This window comes from Cinclus cinclus, chromosome 2 (assembly GCF_963662255.1).
Source record: "Cinclus cinclus chromosome 2, bCinCin1.1, whole genome shotgun sequence".
Lineage (NCBI taxonomy): Eukaryota > Metazoa > Chordata > Aves > Passeriformes > Cinclidae > Cinclus > Cinclus cinclus.
Window position 1 is genome coordinate 69538416 of NC_085047.1, and position 23414 is coordinate 69561829.

The 23414-nt window shown below is 39.1% G+C and overlaps 1 protein-coding gene across 3 annotated transcripts in view; it reads left to right on the plus strand.

The window, feature by feature from the left end:
• SLAIN1 (SLAIN motif family member 1) overlaps positions 1-22818 on the plus strand; it is a 48338-nt gene extending 25520 nt beyond the window's left edge. Inside the window, exons 3-8 of one of the 3 annotated variants that reach the window (XM_062514801.1) lie at positions 2790-2939; positions 4856-5005; positions 7082-7420; positions 16526-16690; positions 18500-18791; positions 22743-22818. In XM_062514801.1, coding sequence (XP_062370785.1) covers positions 2790-2939; positions 4856-5005; positions 7082-7420; positions 16526-16690; positions 18500-18791; positions 22743-22818 — 1172 coding nt within the window. Of the gene's footprint in view, positions 1-2789; positions 2940-4855; positions 5006-7081; positions 7421-16525; positions 16691-18499; positions 18792-22742 lie in introns of those variants that run through there. The other 2 variants (XM_062514803.1, XM_062514802.1) reach the window with 2 other exon arrangements.
• The last annotated feature ends 596 nt before the right edge of the window (positions 22819-23414 follow it).

Sequence of the window (23414 nt, forward strand, 5' to 3'; positions counted from 1 at the left end):
GTTAGTGCAGTAAAGTGCTCAATATGTACATTGATATTTCCATTTGAAACCTAATGAAAGCCATTTCCTAGATTCAATCCTAACCGATGGATTTACTCATATGCCTAAAAAGGATTTTCTGTCATTTCCTAATGCTTAAACTAGAAAGTTTTATTTTAAGCATAGTGGCAGAAGTTTGTAGAATTGGGAACATTTTACATTGGTATGCCTAAAAGTTTAGTATATATAGAGGTTAGTGTAGGTAGAGCTTTTTGGCTCCTCTCCATCCTTTCCTTCCTTTCCTTCCTTTCCTTCCTTTCCTCCCTTTCCTCCCTTTCCTCCCTTTCCTCCCTTTCCTCCCTTTCCTCCCTTTCCTCCCTTTCCTCCCTTTCCTCCCTTTCCTCCCTTTCCTCCCTTTCCTTCCCTTCCTTCCCTTCCCTTCCCTGAGAACACATGCTGTTTGAAAAAGGAATTTGAAATCTGGTTAGCCATAAATACTAATTATATTCTTGGTGTGGGTTCTTGCTTTCAGAGTCGCAATAACTGTTGCCTTGTGCTCAGTGGGCCAGCTCACAGTGGTTATTGTAGAGGGTAATGAATGATGTTTATTTATGCTGTGTGCCCCACCACATCTGGGGGTGAGAACATGCTGGCAGCTAATTGGCCTGGCAAATGATCAGGCTGCTACAAAGCAGTAGCTTGTGCTAGGCACGAAAATTAAATCTCAAGGAGCTGTCATCCCTTGCTCTTATTGATGGTTCCTGGTGGAAATGACAGGCATTAGCTGTGGATGTGATGCTGAGATCTACTCTTTATTGTATGGATTTCTTTCAGTGAATGCCTCAGATCAATTTGCTGTTATTAACACCTTGTGAATTAATCTCATCCCCAGGGACTCATGTTAATATCTAGTTTTTGGAATTATATTCTTCTGTGTTTGCTCTCCTTTTTGTCCTGAGACACTTGAATGCTTCACTTCAGAACTGATCAGGTTAGTGTATGTTGAGGATAAACAATCCAGTCAATGTTGTGTGGCTTGGCATCGAGTAATTTCCTGAAAGTGATGCTGATGCTGCTTTTAAAGATCTCAGAACTTTGTGTTTCTTTGAGCTTGAAGGAACTAGAATAACAAAAATGAGAATTGCAACAATTCTTTGAGGAGGGGACAGCAAGGAAGACGGTTTGAATTCCTATGTGTTACTAATGTATACTTAGCTGCCTTCCTCAGAGCCTGAGCCCTGCAGGTAGTCCTTGTCCCCAGCAGACTGCTTTGTGCCTGTGCTGGAACCAGGCAGTTAGTTGTCTTCACTCCAAGCTTAGTAGCACTTGTGGGAAGGGTTGAAAAGGCTTTTCTTCCTTATAAACCCAGGACTCATTTAAATAGGTCAAAGCAAAAGGAATAGGAGGAGAAATGGTACAGTTTGGATTGGTGACAAATGGATTACTCCAAAAGCTTGTGTGGATGTGATTTTCATCTTTCCCATGGCTACTGGGAGTTGATGTTAGCAAGAAGGAGGAATAAAGTTTGTATGTCGTGTTAAATCATTTGGGTGATAGGGAGGTTGGAAAACAGAAAACTTGAGTATTATTTGAATGGCTGTTAGTGGGTGAAATGACCAGATGAACAGGTCCAAATAACACAACAGATTGTGGTACAAGTAGCCGTGCAATGGAGAATGAACTTCAAGAGCTTTTGGGCCCTTCTGGTTTTGAAAACCAATTTGTGGCATCTGACGCTGCAAAGTACACCTGCTAAGCATTGAGGTTATGCTATTAATTTCAAAGCTAGTTGTAGGTATGTTCCTGCTCCCCCTCTTCTGTCACTGCACATAACATCTATGAGTAGTAAATAGATTATATTAAAAAAAAGCAATCCCATCACATGTTATTCATCTTTCTTTGTATATGCATGAGTTCTTTGAAATTTATATATTTTAAAATTTTCCTTTTACTTAAAACAATTTTATTACTAATATTTATTTATTTTTGGTAAAGCATGTGAATGTTGTTCATTTTACTTTTTTCAAGGTGTGTAAAAATAGACAAAACAAAGTATTAATACTTTTACTGGGTGAGTAAGAAAATGTAAATTAAATAAATGTAAATGAAATAAGCCTTTAGCTTTATTTTTGCCTACTCTGAGCACTTTGTGGTACTGCTTAGAAGACCAGATGCCTTGCAAGCTTTTTGTAAACAATGTGTAGAAAAAGGGATGCCTTGTTCTGTTATTCCAGAAGCAGTGGGAAAAAAACTAAGTTGTGCTTATGCAATCAGGAATGTGATGGTGTAAAAAGAGAAGGGAAAATATGGTAGTTTAAAAGCTTGATATGGGATTACAGTTGTTTTTAGCACTTGATGGTTAAGCGCCTCTTACTGCTCTGTCTCTGAACTCACATAACTGATAATTTAGCTGCTAATTCAATTGTATGATGATTAATTGCCATGAACAATTCCTTGAAGAGCACTACAAATTTCATTTTCATTTGTCTGCTAACTGTAGCAGTTTTTACTTCCTCTTATTTGTGTGTTGGTCACCCAGTGATGTATGCGATGAATATATACCAAAAAGGTGTATATGTAAAATATAGTCCGCAGATGTATTTGTTGGAAAACCTTTTAGAGCTCACTTTTACATGCAGAAGACTGTAATGATCCTCTGATTTGCAGCTGAATTTTCATCATTATTTTTCCCTTGTAATAAGTAGGAAGTGATGAACAGATTAAGATGAAATGATTTTTCTCTCTGACAGTAGTGTTCTATTAATAACTGTAAATCTTGTTTTTTCCCCCCTCCCTCACATCTGTAACAGCTAGCCGATGGCGGAGCCTCTTCTCTACGCCTGTCTCCTTGGCTTTTCCCTATAGTCCTGTTGCAAGACTCACCCCATATACCAATGGCTGTAACAGTCCCAGCTTCTCTAAAACTTCCAGTAAAGCAATACTAACACCTGAACGGACAGGTAACACTTATCTTTTTATTGATTTATGGTGCTCACAAAAGTGCTTGATTTAATCTAATCCTGCTAGCGTTTAACAACAATACTCTCTTTGGATGACTGTATATGAACTCACATCTCAGAGGGAAATGTTTCATTTTTTTGGTTGGTTTGGTTTTTTTTGGTTTTTGTTTTTTTTTTGTTTATTTTTTTAATTCTAAGCCTAAAATTTGGCTGTTAACTACAAGTGTTATGCAGCATGTTACAGGAAAGTGATGCTAGTAAATACCACTAATGATTTACCCAGTAGTTCAGTTGTGACTGTCAGCTTCAACACTCCCCAGCTTTGTTGATCATTTCTGCCCCACGGTACCCCTTCTTTGTGTCCATGGAAACATACGTATAGCTGTGTAATAGAATTAGAGTGAGAATTTATAATAAGAGCTGGCAGAATCATGCCTGTCTTCAAGCTGGTATTGTTGCTAGTGTTCAAGATTTATGTTATGTTTTCCACTGATTTTCAGGGAACACACAAGTTCTAGGAAAATTGAGAACTTTCTGTGGCCTGTAAATTACAAGGATGTGCATTTTCCTTCTTCACTACAGATATCAGGAGTCAGTTTATATCTGTGACTTCTCTTAAACTGCACCGGGAGTGGAGAAAATAATCTTCTGGGGGAGAGGCATTAACATTTTATTGCTGGCAGGAGCAGGCGTAGGCTGAGGATGGGCTGATGATCAGTGTCACGCTGATCTGTGTGCAGTGTTCCTTACAATGCATGGAAACACTGCAGAAAGCCCCATTTTAAGGGATATGGGCACTGTGGGTGAGAAACAGCTCCAGACAGTGCCTGCTGTAGTTGTCTGCATGTGAGTGAAATGTCTTTACTATTCAGTGGGATGAAGCCTAGTTCCTAAATTAACTCATGCTATTTGAGATACCCTCAGGTACCTTGTCTGGCTTCCCTCTGCTGCTCCAAAGGAGCACAGCCGTTAATACCTCTGCAGAACCTTAGGGACTGCTCTAACTTGCACATTTAAGAAAGCGAACACATTACTACATACAGACCTTCCAAAGCATTCAATCCCCTGCCTGTCCTTTTCTTTTGGAGATATTATTAGAAAATAGCTGAATTTAGGATGAATTTTAGGTGGCTGTTTTCAGCAGTGCTAGAGGATGCAAACACACCTGTGATACAAGCACAGCTGGTAAGCCGTAGTCACAGCAGCTCTTGCCCTGTAGGCTGTCTCTGGTGTTCCAGAGGATATTAGAAAATGTTTTACTACTTTTGGTTGATGGGATTTTTCTTGAAGTTGTACAACAACTAGCTCATACACCTTATTGCAAATTAGTTTGTATTTTACTAATACACAGAGGGAAAAAGTAGAATTCAGAGCCTTTTGAAAAGGTAGCTCTGTGGGGGAAGCAATGCCTTCTCTTTTGCATAATATTCAACCTTAATTATTGCTGTGATTGATTTATGTGATAAGTATAGATTAAAAAAAGAATAGTAGAAATTAGCTAAATGGCTCTGATGCAGCATTTGAGTACTGGGCAGAAATCAGTGGCACATATCCAGTTGTTTTTCAAAAACAAGAGTAGGGAGTACCATAGTCCCATAAGAGAAATGCAAATGCAGATGTTGGTTAGACTACACTAATCTGAGCTGTATCAGAACAGTATTGGGTAAATTATTCATTGTCTGGGCTATGCAATGCTATTTTGGGAACAAGGTGAGGAATTCTTGATCCATTCCTACACTTACTACTTCTTATGAATGTGAAAGCTCTTTGCTAATCGTTAGTGAATTGAACTACACTTCTCTAAGATTTTATGTGCTGTTCAGAAAATGTTTTAAGCTACTGTAGTGTAAAGAGCAGATGATTCTGCGTGAAGGTGACCATATTTGTAGCCTAAAAGTGTATGTTTTCTTACGTAGGGTACATTTCTAGGAGTTCCCCTTTGAGTCCACAGTCATCAATAGACAGTGAACTGAGCACTTCAGAGCTGGAAGATGATTCTATCTCCATGGGCTACAAGCTGCAGGACCTCACTGATGTTCAGATCATGGCTCGTCTACAGGAGGAGAGTAGGTGTCACTTTTTTGGTTTTCCTAACAGTCTGAGGAAGATGGCCTGTAACAATTAAAACTGCACCAGTCTGGTCTCAGTCAAGTAGACATTTTTTAAATAGTGTTGCTTCTTGAGTGGCAGGTGGAAATACTCTTCACCTGCATGGAGAAGGTGTGCATATTGTTGGGTTCAGGTTAATCTGAACTGGTACTGGATCTTTCAAAATTTGATGTTTATATTTTTCTGAGTATTAAGAAATAATTCTATTTCTGGAGAGGGAAGATGCTAAAGCATTTTTCTCATGCATGCATTCCATGAAAAAGGTAAAATTAAGCAGCTCTCTTGGCTTTCTTAGCCTCAGCTTCAATTTGCTTAAATTTTCAGATGAGTTTGGAAATGACATCCCCCTTAAATACTGTATTGGGGGCTTTAAATTTATTATCTTGGTTTAAAACTAGTAATTAGGCACAAATCGGAGCCTAGAGTCTTCTCTGACATATAGTTTGGATTAATAGTAAGTTTTGTAAAATGTCTTTATAAGTAAATAATAAATTTTTATAAAATAAAATAAAAAATTGACTTCGAGGTCACTGAGACAGTAAGTGGAGTATTTCTCCCACATCCTGTTAGTGCCACGTGAGATATCAAGGAGGAAGTGATGAGATAAACAGCAAGATGAATTCATAGACAAGGCCTGAGTAAAAATGCCGAGTAATAATTAATTATATAAAACAAAAATAATAAAATGGAAATTTTAGAGCTGTGATCTGGCTGAAGCCACCAGACTGATCCTGTGAGCAGGAGAACTTGCTGAGTATCTGGTGGCACGCATCATGTTTAGCAGAAAAATTAGCAAGCGTTCTAATTTTAAGAAGAAAAAATGTTATGACTGTCAAAGATACAAAGGATTGCATTACTTAAATGACAGCTGTGCTCATCTCCTTCAGAGTGAGGTTTAAAAAATACTTCAGGTATTCAGCTCTTTAAGGAATCAAGGCACTGGCAGACTGGAAAGAAAAATGCTGTTTTTTCTTCAAATCCGTGTCAGGTGCAATTGATTGTGTATCATCCTTGTAGTAGCAGCTGGCGGAGAATGCTTGAGCACATGACAGTTGTTGACCACTTAATCCCGTGGAAAGTGGCAGTTCTGTGTACATGCATGCAGGCACACTCTCTTCACAGCCACAAATAGAAACTCCCCCTCGAGAACGGGGAGAGGAAGCATATTAAGAAGTCTCCATTATGAAGCAAAGACTCTGTTCAAAATAAGGATTTCTTGTAAGCCTAGGAAAGTTGTTATCTGAAGCTGCTGTCAAAGTTACTTGGTTCCTGGAAGTGCAGTGTTTTTTCTTTGGTTGCTGTGCATCTGGAAAAAGGAGGGATCTGCAAGGGATGTGAATGTTTCTCTCCCACTTGACTGGAGTAAACAGGCTCTTACAGGGTAGCGCTTATAGTGAGATGGTTTTCAAAACCTGGCATTCTGAGAAGGGAGTGGTAGGATTGTCTACCTGTGTAAAATACAGTTGTGTTACCACTAAGCCTTGTCCACAAGACTGGATGCTGTCAGGAACTAATTATTGTTCGGGGAGGTTGGAGAGCCAGTAGATTTAGATGTGTTGTAAGTTTAAGAAATGTCATCGTAAACATTTTTATTGTGTGGATACAGAAGTTCAATAGCAACAGCTTGGAAAACTTTGAGTTTAATTCCTCTAATTAAGAGTATTGTGAAGTTAAAAACTTAGTACTCATGTAGTCTTTATTGGCAGAGAGAGAGTCTTTATTGGCTCTCCTGAGAGCAGTTCTTTTTAAGAAAGGTATCTAAGACATCTTTTGGAGACTCTTGTATTCTTTAAGATTTTATTAATAATGATTTTTAAAGAAAGAATTCAGGCTTAGATGCCTGAAAGGTAGATTAGATGCGTGAAAGGTTGATCAGATGAATCCTACATCAGATCTTCAGCCTGGTTACATTTTAAATTGAATTCTTGCTGTAAAATTCTATTTATTTTCCCACATAGTTTTCAAGATTGAGGTGCATATTAAGAGTTAATCACTTAGCAGAAGCTGAATCATCCTCCTCTTGGAATTTACAGGCCTTAGGCAAGATTATGCTTCAACTTCAGCATCTGTGTCAAGGCACACTTCCAGTGTATCTCTGCATGCGGGAAAAAAAGGGCCATGCAGTGACCAGGAATATGATCGCTATAGTCTTGAGGATGAGGAAGAGTTTGACCACCTTCCACCTCCGCAGCCACGTCTGACTCGCTGCACCCCCTTCCAAAGAGGGATTCCTCACTCACAGACTTTCTCCAGTATCCGGGACTGCAGGAGGAGCCCTACTTCCCCACAATTCCCTACAAATACTTATCAGCAGCCCTTCTACTCTCCTCAAGCCCAAACTCCAGAGCAGCAACCAAATAGGATTAATGGAGGTGGGTTGCATGCTTTTCTGAGAAGTGGTCTTTTCTCTGCCAAGTGCCGGTGCCCTTTTTAAGGTGAATTGTACATAAATTGTGACAAATAATTTAAGCCTGCGTAACTGATTAAGGAATGTTATTGTTAAGCAGTTTTCTACAAAATGTAATCTGTGACCTGGTCATGAAAATTGTTGCTTTAGTCTGTTTTAAAATGCTGCAAAGATGACCACAAGTGAAGAAAAAAACAGCAAGTAAAGAAAAACATGTTTTAGCAGGCTAATAGTTGGTTAGAAGAACCTCTGGGACTTTCAAGCTTGATATGCATGTGTCCATTGTGGATGCAGTAAAATACAGATCCGGATTTTCAGATTTGAATTTTCATTCTCATTCCTGAGTTTGTTGTTAATGCAGCTGTGCTGTGATGAGTGCTTAAGGCACCTTGCTTCTGTTCCAGATCTGATAGGGCTGATTGTTAAAGCAGTTGGAGATAATGTCACTCCCAAACTATTCTGAGATACTGCTGCTTTTTTGCACTGCATTTGAGATACATTCCAGAGTCTGGAAGATTTGTCTCTCAGTGCTTACTCATGATTTAAATTTCCCTCCCTTCTTGTGTTAACTTCTTTTCTTTCCTTATTATAATCATAATTTTCTTCTTTCTGCTGTATTTTACTTTTCTATACCTTCAGTCTTTCCCCAAGTTAATTCTAAGCAGTCCATTTCCAGCCAGGATCTTCTTTGTAATATTATAAAGAAGGTTACAGGTTGCAGCTCACCCTTGGGCAAGAAAATAAATGTGTTGTTCAAAACAACATATAGTTGCTATTTGCAGTGCTACAGGTATGCATGCTGCTTTTCTGACAAACAAGGCATGACAGATTGGTGCCCAAACCACTTCTATTCAAAGTAAGCCATGGCATGGAATTGACAAGTGGCAATATAGAAGGAAGATGATGTTAACAGAAGGTAGAGCAGTGTGGGTACCTGTTGGCACAGCATTTGTGCCATATTAATTTTAATGTTACTTCTCTTGTCAGGGAGGTACAAGAGTGGGACAGCAATGCTGGGCTCACAGAAATGTTGTGACTTGGAAAGGAAGGCTTTGGAGCATTTTTGTTCAGGAATAAGAGAATGATAATGTTGCTGCCATATTTTTATGTGGCGCCCAAATGTGTTTTGAATGACTTTTTCATGTTCCATGTCAGTGGAACTTAAGCATCGGATTTCCTGTATGGAAACCTTTAAGGCACTAAAAACATTAGTTTATTAACTACAAAGTGTATAAATGTAAAAGACCACCAGTTTTATCACCTGGTTGACTTTTTTCTCAAGAACTTGGAGGTGTTGGGTAATGTGTTTGGCATAACCCAGAAGTTGGACCCATGACTTCAGTTACCTGTTTGCAGGAATGACAAACGGTGCTATAATAGTCAGCACCACTGTCTTCAGAAGGGAATTTTCTCCTCAGCTTCTACACGTTCAGCCTCTAACACATAACTCTGATCCATGTAAGTTGCAAATACTGATGGTGAGAAACATTTTACTTTGATTGTGTTCTTTTGGCAGACAAGGAGATAAGGAGTCAAGTGTTCACTGTACTGAGTATTACAACATCTTCTCATCAGCACTTACCACCGTGGCAAACTAAAGGTTTCCATCATGTGGAAAGCATGATCCATAATTAGTAATTAAGTCACACATACCACATGCTGTGGTGCTCTTGGCCATTCCAGCAGTCTTCCAAAATCTTTATTCCTTTGTCTTCCCCCAAAGAGATCACTTAGGTTCTTATATGTGCTGCCAAGGGTCTGGCTTCATTTGGGCATTTACAGAGCTTTTCGTGAAAGAAGAATAAACAGCAAGTAATTGTTGAATTTTGACACTCAGTCTGATGTTAAAACCCCAGTATTTAGCTTTGACACAATATTTTCCCTAAATTAGTTTAAATATTTAGCTTTATTACAATTTTTTGCCTTTAGGCAAATATTTTGAGGGATGCTGCCCTACTTGCTTTTGGTGATATTTGTTTGGCATGGTCCTCTAGTTGAGATACTTAATTAACTGCATGAGAAATATGTGGTGAAAGTGTGATAAACCTGGAAAACTTCAATAATTCCTTTAGGAGCATAATGATGGTTGCTTGATGAGAAGGACCTACATTTAAATGCTGAGATGTGGGTGCCCACCTGTGTATGAGGGACCTAATTCAGTTCCCTGGGTTGAGCTGCATGAGGTGCTTTGATGCACCCTGGCTTCACCAACACCCTGTGTCACTGCTGTTTAGGTTCCATAAACAACCCAGGATCTGTGGGATGCCATGGGGCACCTTCTCATAGGCACTGACATACGCTGGTGATCTGCCTTTTCTGGGGATGAGAATGGTCTCTCAGACATTTTCCAGCTGTGTTTGAAGCTGTATTTTTGAGTTTTACGTTGTTCTTGCCAATGTATTGTAGCAAAGCACTGCCTCTGCTGTAATATTGACACTCTGCTCTTTGTTTTCAATTGCTGTACATCTATTTGAAGAGAAAATTACATACTTCTGGACGACACTACGCCATGTAACCCACACTCTCAGGTCCCCAGGTTCTTTATCTCTCCTTATCCCATTCATGTCTGAGTGAATGGTGCCAGTCACATTTACTGCCAGTCCCCAACAGCTTGTACTGAAAGGCTCCTGGTAAACAGTAGCATAAAGTGGCACATGTATGCCAGTCTTACATGTTCAGATGTGAAATATGTTGAAGTTGGGGCCAGTTGTAGCATCAGCTGTCAGTGTACTTGTTGTTAATCTTCCAAACAGCATTTTCACAGCCACTGTGTGTCTGTGTGTTATCTTTGCTTTCTAATAGGTTTTATTGCCAGTTCTGGCAAAAATACAGTACTAGGTAAGCTTGTGAAAGTCTATTTGGTTTTGTTTTCCTTGTTTAATTACACCCTCTTCCTAAATGAGCTGAATTTTCTGTAATGATGAGTTGCATCAGAAAAATTCCATTTGTAAACTTCTTAAGGTATTCTGATTTTCAGGGACTTTGTAGTTGGTTGGTGGGTCAGAAATAGACAATTTAAAGAAAATCTGAGGGAGACAGGATGTGAACAGCTTTTATCTGTTGTAATTAGCTGAAGTGAGTTTGTTTGGTTAATGTGTGTTTTATAATAAAGCTTTTAATATGTTTGCAGTGGAAAGATTTATACTTGTCTCTCTCCCCTTAGTCTAATTTGAAGAAGTTACTGATTAAGAACTTAAAACACTACTAATTATTAATATCAATAATATTTTACATATAATCATTTTCATACAAGAAATACCATTGAAAGTTATAAAACCAAGCTGGTTTCTGCTTTATGTTGTCCATAAATATACATTTTTTTTTGTTAGTTTAATGCAAAAAGTAACTGCTTTCACTTCAATTTTTTAAAAATATATTTTATTTCTGCCTAATATTTTATTAATTTTTCATAGCTGTTAGTATTTTTGCCAGAAGTATTTTATACTTCTGATTTCCTGGAACCAGAAGTAAGGTTAACTATAGTGCTGTGAAATCATCCAGAGTAATCAAAATCCAGGATAGACAAGAAGCTAAAACTGGGATTTATTTTCTTGTGTTCAGGCCCACTTCCCACCTCTTGAGATCAGCTTGCTCACAGCCTTTTATCCTGGCACCACTTATTTTATGTGCATTTTAAAGTGTCCATTTTTAAAATATGTGAAAATTGGAAACTTTGTATTTTGGGCAAATTATTCCAGGTAAAGGAGGAGTTTATTATAATACAGTAAGGAGTGGATGAAAAATATATGGCTGATGGAGTATTAATGCATTCAATTTGGTTAATCTTAATGTATATTTGCTTTTACCTTTTCATGTTACTTTTTAAGTTTTTAGCTTGGCATATAACTTCATAACAGGCTGTAGATACCATTCACTTGAAAAACTTTGCTATTATTTTCCAGAAATTACTAGGTATGAATAATTTTCTCCTCTGCACTTCAGAAATGTTATGGACATCATTGGCAGTTATTTTGAAAGCTGCAGTTGTGGTTTCTGTTAGTTGTTTGGGTTTTTTGAGCAAACTCCAGGCAGACATAGAAGAGCAGCAGTACATTGTGTTCGGATATGTGTTCTCTTATGAAGTGTTTCCTGCTCATAGCCTGTCTTGCTCAGTCAGAAAGGAAGAATTCTCCAGGAAGTTGCTGCAGACTTTATTACAGAAGAGGAGTAAAATAATCATACTTTGCTACCTTTGGATTATATTGAGGACAGTGATTAGTGGGAGAACTCAATGGAAGGCTAATGGAAAAATCTTTAATTGGCTCTATCTGTGGCAGGAGATATATGCATGTGAAGCCATGATGAGACAGGATGTGAAGCCAGGATAAGATGAAGTATAATTCAAAATAAAATGTAGGTATTGACATTATATAGGATGACATCACTCACTAAACTGAAGGATTTGCTTTAATCTGTATTTGTGTTTTTACACACTGATGTGTCTGTTGTATCTGCATGTGATTACATAGACCATTAAAAAGACCTTGGTGTATTTGGGATTGATTGATATTATAACTGTGACAAATACAATGCAGATACTCATGTCTTCAGAGATGAAGAAGAAAAATTAATCCCATAAAGTGAAGTTGTAGTGGAGTCTTGTTACAAGAGAAGTTGTAATAGAGTCTACAAGTTCGTTAAGGATTTCAGAACACACTCTGAATGTCTGCATAATATAGAACTTAATCTTTAAAATTGAGAAGCATGGTTTTTTCCTTATGGTCTTACCTTGACCTGTTTGTGCATACAGTACAGATAGGGCAGTATTGAATTTGCAGGATTTGTGTGAAGGATTAAAATAAGTGTGAGAAACTGCTAATGTAGCTCAAACAGTGATAACAGATTTCTCTGAGGCACTAATAATTCTGATTAATTGTATCACACTTCTGTGATTTTGGTGAGGTTTGGGAGTTCTGTTCAAATAAAGCATTGACAACACTTGCAGAGAATAAATGTGAAGGAAAAAATGTGTTGCAAGAGACTTCACTGTAGAGTCAACTTAAGCCATCCTTGCAAGAAGAACCTCGTTGGATGAGGCATTTTGGCAAATAGAAGATGTTACTGACCAAGGACTACTACAGAAGTCCCCATCCGGCAGCCCATCAAAAGTGCACCTCTTCTGGGGCAGCTTTGCTCCTAGGACAAGGTCTGTTTGTGTGCTACATGGAATTAATCTTCGGCCAGTGATAGTATTAGGTCAGGGAACAGAAAAAAAAACAAAACAGTGGAATGGGGATGGCCACCAGCAGTGCGGGAATCAGAAGACAGAAAGCATGTGCTGCCTGTTCTGGTGTCCTGCCAGAAAGAAGCTGGGCCACTGATCTGAGCTGACTTCAGAGAAGAAACAGCTTCAGAGGGAGAACTTCCTGACAGGAAATCAGAACCAAAGCAGCTGGGTGAGAAGCAAACTGTTGTCTTCACTGTAATTTTGTGGAACGTTTGACAAAGAAGGGACATGTTCTCCTGCCTTTTATCCATTTCTAGCAGTACTGAAACGATCTGTGCTGTGGGGTTGCCTTATCATATACATTTTCAGTTGAGGGTATAGGATCCTGTGTTTCACAATTCCCAGCTTTTCTTGTGCTTTAGAGGCAATGGGCAAATGCAGCGTGTATGCCACATATGGGGAAAAGTGTAAAGATGCATTAGGCAGTTTCTGCAGATACATGAAAGGGCAATGTATGCTGCCTAAAGAAAGCTCATGAATTGACAAGCATGTGTGTATATGCATGAATTATTCTTAGAAGGTGATAAGAACCAGGAACCAATTAAGTCCCCTTGCATGACCTTTCCTTGAATTTTCTTCACACGTACATATACCTCAACAATACAATGTATGTAGGTCATGATATTTTATCTCAAAGAAGGCTGGGAAAGGTGAAGATACACTTGTGATGTCTTACATGGCTGCATTCTACTTAAATACCGTATTTTTTTCAGCCTAAATTATATTTGAGACTCAGTAGTAGGTCACAGTTATAACTGTGGATGCTGTTGGAGATCATCAATTCCAGTCATTGATGGCCACCTTGCCGACTAAACCATGGCACCAAGTGCCACATCCAGTCATTTCTTGAACAGGTGTAGGTCCTTCAAAGTCCCTTACTGGTGGTACTATCGACATCTTCCTAATGAAACAAACTGAAAGCATCTGATGATTTTTTTTTAGGTTTGCTACTGAACTAGATTAGTGCAGAAGAGGTAGCAGAAACCATAGCAAATTCCAGTGTTCATCACAAACATGGCTATTTGAGCAAATTAATTCTCAACTAAGAATACATCTCTACTCCTTCTCCTCTCTGTTAATTTTGTCATCAGTCTTAGAGCAAAGAGGTCTGGAATGGAAAACAGCTTGGAAAGTTTTTTTTGTTTCCTTCCCATGTATTTCCAGCAAGTTCATATCTAGTCATGTCTCAGTGGCCTGAAATAATAGTAAAATCTTGTAATTCCCACCTTCTGCTTCCATATATTAAGCTCACAAGAGCCATTGTTTCATTTACAAACAAAACATCTGTAAGTCTATTTCCACTGTTCTTTGGAGGGAAGTAGGTGACAGAACAAACTTCAAGGAGATGAAAGAGGATGCATCATCCAAGGAGATAAAAGCTACAAAATGCCATCAAGGTGAACATTTCTAGGTTTTCCCCCAAACACAAAACTGACCCACTATTTTCATTGCTTTTCAGGGACATTTATCTCAGCAGACACAAGGACCCAGCAAAGAAGTAACACAGCTGCTTGATGGATGAGAATTTGCAGGTCTAGCAGGAATCTGCTGCCTGAGGACTGAATGAATCAGCAGCAGAGCAAACTGCTGGAACAAGAAGGGACTAATGAACAGGAGGCAAAAGATGTGGCCACCCACATGGAGGAAATCCACGCTACTTCTGTATCTGTTTTTCTGCTATTGTAGCTGCATTCACTGGACAATTCAAGGCACAAATAGTACCTGGAGTGGCTGATGCAGTCCCTGATTGGAAGAGCATGTAGAGTCCAAAGAATTACAACATGATACTTAAAAAGCTGGTTTATGCAGTGCCATCTTCCCTACCACCATCCTGCTGCTCAAACCATTTTTTCCAAGTTCTGTAATGTTGAATTAGGATTTCAGCACATAGGACTTTAAGAGGGTAGGCTAGGAATCCAGAATTAACTATAGCTACAGACATCCCATATTCATGATTTTTTTTGCCACTCTTGCCCATGGATTGCATCATAGGGTAGCAGTTCCCTCTTCAGTTTGCAAAATTCTTGGCTGTTTCTTAGAAACAGGTACATACAGTAGCTGTATGGGTGCTATTGTTTGCATCCCCAGGACAGTTTTAGAAGCCTGAGAACTGTTTTATCATTGTTACATCACTGGTATTAATACTTACTACCTGGCTGCACCACAGTGGTAATCCCCTTGCTAATGCTCATTGCTGTACCGTTGACAGTTTCAGTCTGCCACTGCCAGTAAGTAGTCACTGAAGCACAGTTCTGACTCTTTGGTGAAAGATTGTCTGTACAGTAGTTCTCTATTAAGATTTGACTGTACTCTAGTTTCCAAGGATCTAAGCCTTACATTTCCTTTTCCTGCTGGAGATACAGCCTTTCTGGAACACAGGTTGCTGGAGTTATGTAGGCATCACATACATTGAAGTTGCTGTCAGTGACTCCTAATAACTAGTATAGATAGAACTGTACTGTCATGTCTTATTACTTTTCACTTATTAGCAGCTTTAAGGATTAGATGAGCTAATGATGGTGCTAAATAGGTTGTATATTTGTGTACTGATCAACAGAGATTTCTAAATAAATCTGCTGTTTCTGTGAACTGAACTTGCCCTGTACAAGCCAGGAGGTCACTTGATGCCAGCATTTCCAAGCAGTGTGCTGTGCTGTTCCTATGCATAAAACCATGGCCAGTGGAACCTATGTCAGGAACGGGAACTGGTGACCTCTGTGCTGGCCATGCTGTGAGGGGGGGACATAGCCACCTTGGCAGGGCACTGTGCTTGTTCTGTACCTGGCCAAGAGGCAAGCCTTGGTGATGTCATCAGTGACAATGTAATAAATGCCCATTGTTTTCCCACAGCAGTGCTTTGCTGGTCTTGTCATGTCAAAGGACCGGGTCCTTCAGTCTGTGCCTTTCTCCCAGTCCCTTTTGGTTGTACAAAACTGAGTCATCTCCCTTTGGCCTGACAGCAGAAGAGACCAGAAGAGTTTTCCCTTAGATTACCTCATGGTGTTGTGGTTGGGAAGCCGCCTTGAGGTGACAGGAAGGTTTCAGTTTCTTTCTTCAAATGAACTGGTGTGAGTGGAATTGAAGACATCTTCTGACCTCTTGGACACTTGCCTTAGCTGTTGTACCCGTCCCAAAAACATCTGGGGCATTTGCAGCTTTCTTTTTGTGAAAAGCCCTACAAAAAAACCTACTCTGAAAACACCTGCCAAATCAGGTACCACAAGTGAGATAGGAGGGAGAAACACCAGATTTGAAAATTCTTGTATCAGCCCAAGGCTCCAAGCAACTGAACAGCATCAAAACTTTTCAGTTTATGCATGTGGCTGCCTGCAGAAACTTAACAAGCTAACAAGATTAGATTCTGAATGGAGTTATATGGCATCTTGCTGGCACCTGAAAGCAAGACTTCAGTCACTTACGATGGGTTTCTCACCTGTCCTTATTCATCCATAGAGTAAATAGCTGTGTCTGACTGCCAGTGCAGACTTGCTTTTGTATTCACTGCAAAGAAACAGGAGCATTTAGGGCATGGTTCACCTGACCTACTTTACATATCTATGTGAAACGCATCATTATTTATCATTTAAATCCTTGCAGTTCCACAAATGTACTGCCTCTTGGTGTCTATAAAATCACTTGTGAATAATCATGCTGTTACAATAGTCATAATGGTTCAATTTGAAGGCTGTCAGCAACATATTCATATTCCTCTGGTAGAGCAAAACCTCTCTTTTGTAGAAATAGTTTGTTATAATTCTGATTTTTTACAGAAATGATGCTGAGGCTGCTTGTGTTTGTTGGAAATTCTGACCTGACTATGGGTGTTGTCCTCTTTTGCTCCAGACAAACTCCGCAGAAGCATGCCTAACCTCGCTCGGATGCCAAGCACCCCCACCATTAGCAGTACTGCTGGGTTTGCTGGTTCTCCTGTCACTGTGAGGAATAGTCAGAGCTTTGACTCCAATTTGCATGGAGCCAGTAGTGGGATTTCAAGGATGCAGTCATGTAGTAAGTACCTGTGTTCTTTGGCTGAGTGCAACGGATTGATAAAGTGTTAGAATACGTGTCCTGGTCACTGATCCCTTGTTCTATAAAAAATTAAAAGCAAATGTTCTTTTGCACCAGATTTTAATATACCTCAGAGTTTTCAAAGTTCATGTTTTGGAAAGCAAATTCTGCCAGTCATGCAAGCTCACATTTTTAGTTTTGATACTAGAATTGAAAACTGTATTTGTTGGTAATTTATACAATGCTGGTTGTACAGTACGCTGTATAAATACTACCTTAAAATACATGACATCTACTGAAGTCGAGCCACTTTCTTCTGAGGAACTACAGTAAACAGAGATTTATATTCTCAAGTATGATATTGCTGATTGTTGAAAATTGCTCTGTAGTTTAGGTGTAGTTTAGGTGACTTCTTAATGGCAGGATGAACGGAGTATTGATCTAGTAGATGAACTGTTAGTGTAGAATGTGAGCAAGATAGATCAAGATCCAAACTCATCTTTTCTAGCACAGTGGTTGAGGTTCTTGAGTGGAAATAAGAGAAGTGGATTTCACTGGACACAGGCGGAAGCAGAGAGAAAAAAATAAATAATATGGGAAGAAGGGATTTAATTTATGCTCTCCATTTCCTGTGAGATTTTGGAGGGAGAAGTTGGCAAAAACTTCTCCTGTGGGTGTTTTCTTTCAAATTTGAGCAGAAGTTACAAATGTCTTCAAAACAATTAAATTGCTTCTGTTCTGGAAAATATTCTTGACCGATGGGTTTATTTTCTTGTCGCTTGAATATGAGAATGGAAATAGTTCAGGTTCGCACATGGATTTTCATGGTCGTGCATTGAGAGTTTAATTTTGTTTATTATTTTAGCAGTGCATATTTCTTCATGTGTTCATGGTCTTACATATATATGTGTATAAAATTCAATTTTTCTGAAATACTTTTTAAAAACCCATTTATTTTATGTGGCTATACTGTGGTATTTTAAAAGCTGTGATATGGTAACAGTTCCATAACAATATATTGAGTGTGTAGTTTAATTGAATCACTCCCCTGCAATTTTTCCTGTGTCTTTAAATGGTCAAAAGATGCCCTTCTTTCAAAGACTTGGAAAAGGATTGCTCTAAATGTAGTGTCTTAATTCGTACGCTTCAGGCTTTTGACAGTTTGCTTTTGGTACATGGACTCGGACAGTGATGCCTGCCAAATGTACACCAGAGGGCAGGATTGGGTAAAAAAAAATCTATATATAAAGCATCTGGAGCTCATAGCATTGATTTTAAATGATAGTTTACATAACATCAGCTGTGGAGTATGCTGTTACCTTTTATAGCCTTTTTACTGTTTTCCTGCATAAAGCTTAAACTTCTGTGATGCTTCATGATGCTTTAATGCAATGTTGCTTGAACAAGATGCAATAACAACATCTTGTTCAAGCCATGACACAAAAATCAAAATCACCTAACAGTGACTAATTTATACCTTCAGCAGTTTCACCTGTTTAGAGCTCTAAGTGTGTAGGTGGATTTAGTGTGCTTGTATGGCTAATTTAATCTCTTTGAGGGGAGAAAGAAGGATGAATATGGACTGAGGTTTTTTCCAGGATGGGGGTGGAACAAGATATTTTAGTTCAGTGCGATGTTATTGGATACAGTATTCGATTCAAGAGGTTTTTGAGCAGTTTGTATTCATGCAAGTAAATTGTATAATGTTGTGTTTATCCTTAGTCAGATCTATCTAGAAATTAGCATTACTACTTGGTCTTTTTTATTGCATACTGACCTTGTTGCTTCGTTTTCTACCATTCTTCACAGTTCCATCACCAGGACAGCTTCAACACAGAGTTCAAAGTGTGGGACATTTTCCAGTGTCTGTCAGACAGCCTCTCAAAGCTACTGCCTATGTAAGCCCAACCGTACAAGGGAGCAGTAATAGTAGCAGCATTCCAGTGTCCAGCAACTCGCAGCTGTATTCCAACACTGGGATCCCAATGCCAAACAAGACTGCTGGTCAAGGCATTGTAGGGCGCAGTGCTCTTCCAAGACCATCACTGGCCGTCAATGGGAGTGGCATTCCCAGAAGTAAAATTGCACAGCCGGTTCGAAGGTGAGAATTAAACAGGCCTCAGTCTCTGTGTGGATATTTTAGGCTTAAATCGTGGAATTTTTTTACCTCCTGAATATGGAACATAAGCTTCTGTCTCCCAGTGCTGAGTCACTGAATGGGTGAAGATTGTTTGCCAGAAACAGTGATGGAAAATGCATGCTGGTAGCCCCTAATAAACTCTGATAATGGATAATGTGTACTCACACGTAAAAAGGAATGGATTGCCACCTGTCAGTAAGAAATTCAAACAAACACAAACCTCATATAATTAACTGATGTGACTTACCTTCTCCCAGACTTGTGCCTATTGCTATTTCATTATCACAGCATGAGCCAGTCTTAGAGTTCTCACATAGAGAGAGCTGTATCCCTGTTGTTGTAAGTGGCGTTAGTTGTAAAAATGCAAGTTCGTGACATTACAGCATTGTGGAGAAGGAAATATCCTGGATAGTACAGTCTTGGGTTGAACCAGCATATTCTCAATTCCATCTGGGAGACAATAGGCACACAGGGAATCCTGGAGTACCACATAGTTGCAACAAGCTGTACTGCTAAGCAAATGCAAATTTTTGCATTAAAAAAAAAAGAGAGAGAAATTAATCTTCGAATTAATTATTTTTAGATCAGTCAATAAAATAGAATTGATGACAGCGATTGTGTTTTGATCACCTTATCATAGGTGGGAGTTAAACTCTTAGCTGTATGTTCTGTAGTTAATAGGAATTAAGTCTTCTCAAGGAAAACCTTCTCTCAACTTGTGTTATCTCCTCTGACTATTTCTTCCTGTTGCAGACATCCCTCCTTTTGTGAGGCCCTGCTGTGTGACCACCTCATTTTCCATTGTATGAACTGTCAGTGTTTAGCTATCATCATTTTTGTACTTTTCACTACATACTGGCCAGATCCAGTATGTTCACATTCTCTCTTTGGTTGAGTTACTTGGGGATTACACTGATGTGCAGATTTTGACCAACTGCGGTGAAACTTTGATAAAGAGAGGTCAGATTTCTTCTTTGATGAAGACTGTACCATGAGATTTCTATTACAACCTTCTTTGCTCTCAGCTGGAAACTCTCTGTTAGACTTCTTTATAGTTGAGGGTTTTCTTTCCTTTTTTTCTTTCTCCTTTCCTCTACTTCATGTTCTTCTGCAGGGCTCTTAAATCTTTCATAGCAACATGTGAGGAAGCCTTTCTGGGTCCTGAAGACCAGTCTCTTGCTATTTGGTAACTTCTCACACAACAGACAATATTAAAGAAAAACACTCTCTCGGTGGGAGAGTGAGACACTGTACTCTCAACACTGTTTTTAGTAGAAGCTGATTCAAATCAGTAAAAAAGCTATTTGTAGTCCAGGAAATCTGGGCTCCTGTCTCCTTTCCTTCAAATGTGCCTTAGCAGCATCCTCTGTTGCCACAGAGCCAAAACAGTGATTGTTGAAGATGGATGGTCTTTGCACTGTGGCCATGAGGAGTTCATAGGACTTGAGAAGCACAGGTAGACTGGAGCTCAGCCTACAGTTCTTTGACATCCTCGTTCAAATCTATTGATTCATTTGGAAAAATAACAGCAGTTTCAGTTCATACAGACTTTTCTTGGAAGGAATTCAGTTGTCAGTTTTTTTCACTGTGTTATTTTCTAATGAATGTTTTTTCTTAATTTCAGTTTAAGAGTCTAGCTTCTTTTAAACTTAAATAATGCTTGTAGTCATAACTTGATTAAAAATAGAACAGATCATTTGTTCAAATAAATCAGATGTTCAAGGAAAAGAGCACACTCAGAGCAAATCTGTCTTCCTACTTTTGGCCAGACTGTTAAGTAGCCAAGTTACTGGTATTTTAGATACTTAAAATGGGTTCTTAGACACATTATATTGGGGTTGCATTAGGGAATTTCAGTATTTACTGTATAGAATAAAACACAGGATGAGAGAGTGCTTTTAATAATTTGTAATGTAAAATTTTAATAGCTGAGATAAGTAATTTTGCTAAATATTAACTGGTTTTCTCCTTACTATCAAAGGTTCAAGCAACATAAAGAAATTGTGGTGGTGTAATCCATCTCATCTTAGCCTTAGAAGTCAGACAGCATCTTTTGTTTTGACTCCTATTAAGTGGATCCACATAACTCTCAGCCCTTTCCGACTTCAATCTTGGGGCTTCTTGGAGACCCCACCTTTCAGTTCTCTGTGTTTTAACCTTATGCAATGTGAAGGGCAGTGGGGGCAGCTGCCCTTAGGGAAGGGTGAGCAGGGAACTGAGTGGGACAGCTGGGCTGCCCTGCAGTGCCCAGCCTAGAGCAGCATTAATGGTGATCAAGGTCAACCAGCACTCCCAGTTTCCAGATGAGGCCACAGTGATGAGACATGTTCCAGCTAAAGCCAGAAAGTCAGTCAGCAGCTCAGGGTCTGGATCATGCTGGATACCAGGCACAAGCGTGGCAGGAATGTCAGCATACCTGTGGAGCCAGGTATGCTTATTCTGGCTGCCTTGTACTGGAGCCAGTTGCTGCTATCCAGCTGGTGATAGAAAAAAAAAAACTGTGTTGTCTCAAACAACGTGATGTCATACCGACAGCTTGTGCTCGTTTGAAATGGTTTTCACTGCTGGCAGATTTTTCTGTCAGTGCCCTGCAGCAGAGATTCACCTTTGGATACATAGCAGTATCCTTAAAATTATTTTCAAGTTAGCTAATTATTCTTATTATTCTTTTTTTTTTTTCCTGCCCTCTCTGGTTTGGGTTTTTTTTGAAGATTATTGTCCATACTTTATTCTTTTTTCTCTGGAAACAAAAGCAGCAGTTGCAGAAAACAGTAGAGGCAGATTATGTTCTTAGTCTCAAGTAACTGGATTCATATCAAAGGGAAATAATGCTGCACTGAAGTAGAGCTGCACAAAAGCAGCTTGTCTGAATCTAACCAACTGCTTCTACTTAATTGCAGTGTTTTTGCTACTAAAAAAGCAGTTGCAGCAGAGAGTTGAAGCTGCTCTAATGACTAACTTACTGACTGCCTGCTTTACAAGATACCTCTGCCTTTTTACAGCAAAAAGCACTTAGAAGAGAGAGGAGGCATCAGTAACTGGTGACAGAAGCAGAGTACTATGAAAACAAGGCTCAAGGTCTGCTTTTATATGAAATAGTTTCACAAAATTGGAACGCATCTTTTTAGCAAGTTGGGTTGTGGCAAAATTTTGGTTGTGGCAGATTAGATAGAGAGCCTGCTGTATTACCAGTGAGTTGGCAGTTAGATCAAGTGAAATGGTTGTTTTTCCTTTTTTCAGTCTTATTTGAAATAGTTGCCTCAGTAGTACCTGGAGGGTTTGAAAGACAGTCGGGAAGTGTTTTAGCAGTCCTTGTTGATGTGTGAGAGATGCAGCCTAGGTGTGAGGGTGGGGACCCCAGGGGATGGTGAGTTCCCATCAGGAGTTGCAGTGCTGTAACTGGTGGCTGTGGAAACACATAGTCACATGTCGTGTGACAGATGAAAGAGGATCTGGAGCAGAGTTCTTCACCTGATAAAATTCTTCACTGCTTGCACAGTATTTTTATAAAACTGCTGGCTTTTCATGAGCATGCTGAGCACAATAGCTTTTTGGAAAGTGTTTCCCATTAGATCTCTGCTGCCCATAGTGACAAAAATATGTTTTTACTGTCTTTAGCCTTAAAAACCAAATCTTGCCATTTAGAGGCATCTCATTCATGATTATAGCTATTCACTCAATTCGTTCTTAGGAATCTTTCATGCTCTTCTCATTGGAAGTGACCTTAATTTCACCTTAGATCTTTATATGTGCATTAATATGTAGCCAGAAATATACCAGAGGGATGTCTCTAAGCAAGCCCCAAAGCCATTTTCGCTGCAGAAGTAAATGATGTCTTTTACCTTGATCTTTCACAAGAAATGAAACCTAATTTTCCTTTTTTTTTTTCCTCCTGTCATTTGGTTAATACAGTTTTCTTCAGCCTCCAAAGGCACTGTCACCACTGAGCACGATACGGGATGGGAACTGGAGAGACGGCTGCTATTGAGCAAGGATGCCCCTCAGCAGTGGAAAACACATAATGCAGATTTCATTACCCAGCTGGCTGGGTAGCAATGATTTGGAAAAGGAGGGTCATACAGTATTATTTTCCCCAGGATCTTAATCTGTAACCATCTACAACCCCATGTCATTTTTAAAAAATGAACATCTTGTCAAATACAAGATATTGCACTTAATCGGTTACCTGAACAGCTGTATTGTTACCAGACTAACAATGGCAGTGTTGGTATTTGGAACTGAAGAAAGTATTGTATGTGTGCAAAATACAAGAATGTTTCCTTGGAACCAACTCGGAGATTTTGCTTTTGGGCAGCTTTACCGTACTGAAGTTCTGAGATAATTTATTCAGTTTAAAGGCATCACATATTTTATTTTGAATTTCAGGGTACTTATGTATGTGCTTGAATTTTTTTCTAGTGTTTTCAGTACATTTTATTTTGTATACTTAAGTTCATTTAAACTTGCCTGAACTTTGAACAACAGAGAGATAATTTAACTTTTTCTGTGCCATAAATGATATTTTTGGGGTAATGTACTTTTTTAGCACTAGGAACATATCTTACGAAATCTTACAATTGGCAA